Here is an 8,413-nt window from a genome sequence, read left to right as displayed (position 1 = left end):
TAAAATGCAGAGACTCTCCAAATGAGTTGAAATATAAAATCCAATAAGACACAACTAGAAATTATATGAAAGCTAAATATAACAGGATAGGTAACAATTTATCAAGCAAATATAAACAAAGAGGACAAATATTCTAATATCAAAGAAAGTAAAATTCGAGGCAAAAAGCTTAAGTAGGACACAAAGAATAACATTAGTAAGTCTTCCTTATGAATTGTACCTAACAGACACAGGTATTTATATACTAACAGTATCAAAACACACAAAGCAAAAGCTAGACAAGATGAAACTGAGAGAAATAACTATAATAGGAGACTCTAAGACAATATTATTAGTCTACAGTCGTTTATTAAAAAAATAAAATGAAAATTGAATTAAAGTGGTTGAACAAATACACATTCACCTCTGTCACACACAAATTGAATAAACTTTCATTCAAGACACCCACAGAACACTCTTTAAAAATGCTAGGCCCCCAAACCTCAATAAATTCTTAAAAAAAGAAACCAAATAAGCCATATTTACTGTCAAGGTAAATATTTTACAAGTAGCACACAAAAAAAATTTTTTTTAAAGGCAAATCACACAGAAATTTTAAAATATTCTTAGCTATTAAACCAAAACACAAAGATAAACTACTTAGAAAACAAGACACATTATTATAGCTGGGATGTGAACATACTTGAAATTGGAGATAAGGAAAAGCCTTGAACATATTCAATTGTATATAAACAAAAAATATCAGATTTAAAAAGTTACAGGGAAAAAAATCTAGAGCAAACAAAGGAAATAATAAACACAAAATGAGAAAGTAGTACATTTTAAAACAAAGTCATAATTGATAAACAAATCCAGTTTTCTTTTTTAAGAGAAAAAAGATACCTTTAGAAAGTCTAATCAAGGAAAAGAAAATGGTAGAACTAAGAAAAGATAAATTTCTTACAAGTATCAAGTTTAATAGAAAAGAGACTTTTATTCTCTATTAAAAGTATCGAATGTGTTAAATTTCAACAAAATGAAAAGTTTTCTGGAAAAGTATAAATTACTTAAATTTAGTAGATAGTAAACGCAAAAGAAGAAATACATTTTAAAACAAAAAACTTTTTAAATTTTAAAAACATACAAATAGCCACAAAAGAAACTGGAGTTATCAAGAATTTATTTCCTAAAAAGTCTGAACTCAAAAGTTTTATAAGCACAGTTCTTCAATTTTTCATGAAACAAATCACTCTCATGCTATAATGTAACTGCTTAACATACAGTAAAATATATACAGGTATCCTATTCACTTTACAGAGCTAGCAAAATGCCTAACTCAAAACCTAGACGCTAGCCCAAAAGCCCAAACTCTCATGTAAAAAGGCAGATTTTCCTAAATGAAATATTAGCCAATTGAATTCTATAGTAGCAATAGGGCAGTCACATTTTAGAAGAAATTAATTCTGAAGGACATCCCACATTTCAAAACTAGTCTTCCCAGGGAAACTAACATAAAGATAGAGGATGCATGGTTGGAGAGTATAAGTCTACAATCATTGTAGTGTACTTTTTTCTTCGAGACTGCTTTTTCTTATCTCATCATTATTTCTAATATTTCAAAGAGGGCTCTCACTATTCATAGTGGTGGTTTCTTTTGGGTCTTCATCACTTTAATTTCTGTCCCAAAGTTACTGAAACTTGAACATGCTTTTGATCACTAGTTTTAACACCACCACAGAATGAACGCATGTTTAAGAGAATACAATGAAAGTGAATGTTAGAACAGCCACCCAGCATTGCCCTCAGAGGATGCTGGTAAAGAATCCCAGGCATTACAGGACACTGACAAAAGACAATGGCACATCTGCTTATTATTAACAGCGAAAGCTGTACTGCTAAGGGTCAACATCAGGAGCAGTTGACAGAGCCAAACTGCCAGCTTTGAAATTATGCAATTCTTGATCATTTTTTAGGGTACAAGTATGTGTATTACTTCAAATTTTGAGAACAAAGTTAACTATTAATATTATTTGATCAGTTATTTGTAAACCACATAACTCAAGCTCACATAAGTAAACTAATATTTTTTTTAAAAAATTCTTCTTTACTTAACTGACCTAATTCCAGGAGTTCAAAGATGGTTAGAAAAATCTATCAAAGCATCATCAACAAATCAAATGGGGAAAAAAAAAAAAAAACTAAACTGTATGATCATCTTAAGACATACCCAATATGTATATTTGACAAAATTTCAGAGCTATTTCTAATTCTTTAAAATCTAAAAAAAGGGTATTTCTTTTCTAAAGAAAACAATATCTGACTCAAAACAGCCAACCTACAGGTAAAAACACTATGGACATACCCATTAAAACCAGAAATATAATAAGAATGTCTACCACCATCATCATCATGATTATTGAACATTTCAGCCACCAAAACGTGCAATAAAAATTAAAACTATTAAAAGAAACAACATTATCAATATCCACAAAGGATGTCAAAATATTTCCTTAAAAAAACCATGTGAAGTTACTGAAAAAAGTACTAGAATATGAGGTGACTAAAAAAGTCAAAAAAGTGACTAGATATGAGGAAAATACAAATATATTTATAAAGACTATAGAATCATTACTGCTCAAATTCTTCCAACCTATCTCCATCAGGACTGGCTCTACCCTAGTTTGAGTCATTATTGTTGTTTGCCTCGATTACTGCACCAGGCTCCCATGTTTAACCAGCTTCCTTATCTCCAGCCTGGTGAGACATACCGTATATGCACAGGATAAATCTGATTGTGTCATTACTTTGCATAGAATCTTCTCATAGCTTCTCATCACAGAATAAGATCCAAGTTCCTTACCATTGCCTCCTATATGGCCCTATCCAGCAAGGTATCCCATACAAATGCCATTGTTAACACTCGTCACACTGTCTTCCTTTCTGCTCCTCAAATACACCAAAGGCGCTTTTTGCTAGAGCTTTACTCTGCTGGTACTGCTGTTCCCTGAAACCTCACAAAGATGGCTCCTTTTAAGATGCCAAATACAGCTAATGTGATCTTCCAGCCTAGAGTAGTCAGTCAGTCACTATGTCCCGTCACCCTATTTTAACTCTCTCCATTGAATCTAAAGTTCATGATTTGATACCTGCCCCTGTTTGGTACTTATTGCCATTAACGTCACCTCTGTGAGAGCAAGAACTTTGTCTTAATAACACGTCATCTCTAAAACTTAAATAAGTCCCGGTGTGTAAGAAGAGTCATTCTTCTTCCCTGAATTTTCACTGTCAGTCATTCTTAACAGACTGTAAACTCCATAAAACCAGAAGGCTGTCTATTTTAGTCGCTATCTCCAGGACTCAGACACTGGCTAGACAGTTAACAATATCTGATGAATGAATGAATAAATGAATGAATCCCTCATCTGCTCCCTTTAATCCCTAGCAGTCTAAGATTAAGCAAACTTTTCTGGTGAGTCCAAGATATCACTGGCTTATTTTGAACTTGTAGCCAAATAATGATTTCATATGAATTATTATAGTTAGATCTTTCCACCTCTACACACTCCCCAAATTCTACACTTGTGTGATTGACTTGTTAAGATAAACATTGAGCTTTAATAAAATTTGGTAGTATGGTTGGAATTAATCTTTAAAATGCCTTTGTCAAAAAACTATTTACAAGAAAATAACAAGTCAAGAAAAATTAAATCTTTTGAGTCCTAATCCAGTCCTATCTGTGTAAGTAGCTGGGCAGAGAGGAGACCTGCCGATTGTTATACTGGGGAAAAAAAACAAAACTGAGGTATTAAAAAGTTAACCCTTCTTGTCAGTGTATAGAGAAATGATCATCCTATGCAAAAATGGTCAAAACTAACAAAGCCACAAAAGGATTGCCTCTTAAGGATTTAAATTAAGATACAGGATTGCCATTTTTATTATCCAAGAGTTACTCATTATCTGCTGGTTTGTGGGCACTCTAAGTATCTATTTCAAACAAAAGGCTACATTCTCAATTTTTTATATTTTGTTTTTATTCAAGAGTTTACTCACAGGCAGCACTTTAAAATCAGGCTTTTAAAATTAAAGGCCAAAACTAAAAAAATTTGCAAATAAGACACTGCTAAAAGAATGATCGTCTTAATAATTTAAACCCTAAAATGTCCTGTGGAATTAAAGTCTTTACACATAAATGCGTAAGATTGGTATCATTTAAAATAAGCAATCGAAAAACCACAGATGGCGGGCAAATTTGTCAATGAAGATAAAGAGCAGTTTCAGCCCTCCAGGGTCTGAACACCAGCCATTAATTCAGCTGTGAGGGAATATGCATCAAAATTTGGCCTTTAAAGTCTCTTTCTCCAACAGCAAATCAGCGTATCTATGCTGAAGTTCCTTTTCTCTTTCCTGCTGTCGCTGAACATCTTCTTTTAGACACTTGAAGAAATAAAAACATTAATTATTTCATAGGTAAGCACACTGAAAATTAAAAATATCTTATGGTACTTTATAATCTTATAAACAGCTGAGTTAGGTCAACACTTTCAAGAGTTAAGTATTCCCCAAAGAGAAATAAAAATAGCAACTACTTTTGCTATAAAACCAGTGCTGTGGCCACTCTTTGATTTGGTCATACATTTGCTAGCATTTGTAAAATTTCTGCTATCTCAAATAAATAAGCCATCACTGTCCTATGAACACCCACCATGCACTTAAATAAAGCCCTGGCTGCCGTTTAACTGGGTATGGACTTTCATGCACATTTGGCAAATAAAATTAAACCAAATCTGGCCAAAGGATTTGACGCTCTAGGATGACTAGCTATATTCTCAGCATTCTAAATTACAAAACAAAAAGACATCGGTTTAATTACTTCAGAAAGCTGTATGAATGGGATGCAATTAAGTTTCAGAGGGGGAAATCATAGGGTTACTTATTCTATTTCATAGTGTATCTACATGGAAAACAAAAAACTAGTAAAGGAAAAGTCTCTGTGTATCCACAATGGCCTGGCCTATCCATCTACACACAGGCCATTCTACAAAAGAAAGTCAAAAATCTTAGGCTTTCATTGAAAAAAAGCCAGACAATGTCAAATGCAAACAATAGCCTGCACAGGCAGGAAAAAAAGGGAAACCCTGATTATTCTTCGGAGCTCTCTTTCTAAGCAGGACTGCAAGGCAATAATGGTACCTCTAGCCTCCGGGGAATAGCAGAATCTTCATGTTTCTTGAGTTCTTCAAAAGTGCGTAACTCCAAGTAAGCCTGCTCAATCTGGTCCCACAAGTCATTCAGCTGCTTCATGAGCCCCATCGCACGAGACTGGTAACCCCCAAGCAGGATTTTCATCTTCTTTTCCATCTTCGCAGCTCTCTTGGCTTCTGTCGTCATGTGACCCCTGTTTATCTGGGGGCCAGGGGAAGATCACATCATGAGAAAAGCAGGCCAATAATAGGACAAAGGCACGACTGCTCATCTACTGCCTCAAAGCAAAAGTACAGCAGATGCGATCCACATCTTATCACCTATGACATTTTTCACACAACCAGAGCAAAGCCACCTGGCCTTCCCAGGAGCTTGGAGGGCTACAGTTCATAGAGTTGCAAAGAGTTGGACATGCCTGAAGCAACTCAGCATGCACAAAGACCAAAGAATCCTAAAATCTATATGGAACCATATACGCCAGATCCAGAATACCAAAGCAATCCTGAGGAGAAAGAACAAAGCAGAAGGCATAACCCTCTCAGAGTTCGGACAATATTACAAAGCTACAGTAACCAAAACAGCATTGGTATTGGCACAAAAACACACAAAAGGATCAGTGAAACAGAATAGAGAGCCCAGAAACAAACTCATACACCTACAATTAATCTTCGACAAAGGCGGCAAGAATAAGGCAAAGACAGTCGCTTTAGCAAGTGGTCTTGGGAAAGTTGGACAGCCACAAGTAAATAAGACAAAGACAGTCGCGTTAGCAAGCAGTCTTGGGAAAGTTGGACAGCCACAAGTAAATGAGTGAAGTCAAAAAACACCCTCATGCCTTATACAAAAATAAGCTCAAAATTTAAGAGCTTAAAAGACTTAAAGATAAGACATGATACCATAAAACTCCTAGAAGAGAACACAGGTAAAACATTCTCTGACATAAATCATACTCATGTTTTCTTAGGTCAGTCTCCCAAGGCAATAGAAACAAAAGCAAAAATAAGCAAATGGGACCAAATCAAACTTTTAAGCCTTTACAGAGCAAAAGAAATCATAAGCAAAATGAAAAGACAAACTAAGGACTGGGAGAAAATATTTGCAAATGATCTGACTGTCAAGGGCTTAATTTCCAAAATATGCAAGAAGCTCACATAACTTAATAGCAAAAATAAAAATAAAAAATAAAAAAATGAACAGAAGACCCAAATAGACATTTCTCCAAAACAGACTTACAGGTGGCTAAGAGGCACATAAAAACACTCATCATCACTAATTATTGAAGAAATGCAAGTCAAACCTACAATGAGGTACCAACTGGTCAAAATGGCCATCACTAAAATGTCTACAAATAACATGCTGAAGAGGATGTAGAGAAAGAGAACCCTCCTCCTACACTGTTCGTGGGAATGTAACCTGATGCAGCACTATGGAAAACAGTATGAAGGTTCTTCAAAAAACTAAAAACAGAGGTGCCATATGACCTAGCAGTCCCGCTCCTGGGCACATATCTGTGACAAAATCCTAATTCAAAAAGATACATGCACCCTTATGTTCACAGCAGCACAGTTCACAATAACCAAGACATGGAAAGAACCTAAATGTCCACGGACATATCAATGGATAAAGGAGATACCGTATATCTACACCTATATCTCTATCTATATATACACACACACGCACGATGCAATACCACTCAGCCACTAAAGGGCGAGATGATGCCACCTGCGGCAACATGGATGGACCTAGCGATTATCACAGTAAGCAAAGCAAGTCTGAAAGAAAAAGACAGATACCATACGATACCACTTATATGTGGAATCTCAAATATGACACAAATGAACTTACCTATGAAACAGAAACAGACGCACAGACATAAAGAAGAGATGTGTGGTTGCCAGGGGAGGGGCAGGAGGAGGATGCACTGGGAGTTTGGGGTTAGCAGATACAAAATACTATGTATAGAATGGACAAATAACCAGATCATACTCTATAGCACAGGGAGCTATATTCAATATCCTGTAATAAATCACAATGGAAAAGGAAAAAAAAGTACATTATTCTTATACTTCAACTACCATAATACAAAATTAGGCTTAAGAAGGGTTTCTCTTATACTTGAACAGTTTTACAGCTTAGTCCCAAATAAGTTATTCATAATAACTTCACCCATGATCCAAACTCAAAGCAGGCTTGAGTTTCACAGTATGGGTAAAACTAATTTCTACCTCCAAAAATAACTCCTGCTATCATTAATCCTGGGACTGGCAGTTTTGGGGGCTAGCAGCGATATATCTTCACCATCTGTATCTCAAAAATGCACTTCTATATATTATATATCAAGCACATTTTAAATAACTGAATAATATTCAATTAATATACCACAGCTGTGATCAAAACAATCCCCTCAAAAGTACAAAATTACTAGATTATTATAAAGTTATAATCTTAAACTTGGCATAAAACCCATAAAGGAGAGAATATCACATTTGGCAACAATAACAAAAATATTTTTAACTTTTGAGGAGCAAAAAGACTCCATAAAAAAAAAAAGACTCCATAAAATTAAGAGAAATAACAATTTTCCTATTAAATATGTACACTGTGCACAAGTGGGTTGCCTCTCAGATGATTCTAAAATTAGGTGAAAAAAATTTAGAGTGTATATATTCAAAAAGAACTGGAGAGGGACACTTAGCAGGAGGTTTCAACAAAATTCTAGAGCTGCTACAGAGAAAGCCTCAGTTTAGAGGGTACAAGGAAAAGTTGAGAAGCAGCAGGCTGTGATGCAGAATTCCATTAGTATAACACCTTCTCTGGGTGTACTTTCTACATCCCACAATGTCATCACTTCACCATGATCTGCAAATACTTGTTTCCATCAACACTTGTAATTGTGAGGTCAAAGCTTCAGGAATACTTATTAAATCTCTGTCAATTTCTTTGTGTCCATTTCTCCCTGCAACTTCCTTCCTCTCTCCTACCACCATCCAAACTGATTCCATCAAGTGACTTCTAAAAGCAATCAAAGCTAAGTAGTTTCAGGATAACATATACCCAAATGATATTCTGTAATTCACAATAACATAATTGAGAGTACCCTGTAACAAGGGAGACAAGTGTGACAATTTTTTTTTTTTGACAATTTTTTTTCTAAAATACTAAATGGGGGGGAATAAGTAGAAATGGTACCATGGGAAAATACTGTCAAATATACAATATTGATAAGAAAATT

The 8,413-nt window shown here is 35.0% G+C and overlaps 1 protein-coding gene across 1 annotated transcript in view; it reads right to left on the bottom strand.

The window, feature by feature from the left end:
* Positions 1 to 520: 520 nt before the first annotated feature.
* The window catches only part of CDC5L (cell division cycle 5 like), a 45,238-nt gene continuing 37,345 nt past the window's right edge, over positions 521 to 8,413 (bottom strand). Inside the window, exons 15-16 of the mRNA XM_065912307.1 lie at positions 5,170 to 5,382; positions 521 to 4,413 (exon numbers count right to left, since the gene is read on the bottom strand). Coding sequence (XP_065768379.1) covers positions 4,309 to 4,413; positions 5,170 to 5,382 — 318 coding nt within the window. The 3' untranslated portion in view covers positions 521 to 4,308. The remainder of the gene's footprint in view (positions 4,414 to 5,169; positions 5,383 to 8,413) is intronic.

The sequence above is a fragment of the Muntiacus reevesi genome, chromosome 20 (genome assembly GCF_963930625.1).
Source record: "Muntiacus reevesi chromosome 20, mMunRee1.1, whole genome shotgun sequence".
Classification (NCBI taxonomy): domain Eukaryota; kingdom Metazoa; phylum Chordata; class Mammalia; order Artiodactyla; family Cervidae; genus Muntiacus; species Muntiacus reevesi.
This window is presented reverse-complemented; position numbering and strand designations above follow the sequence as displayed.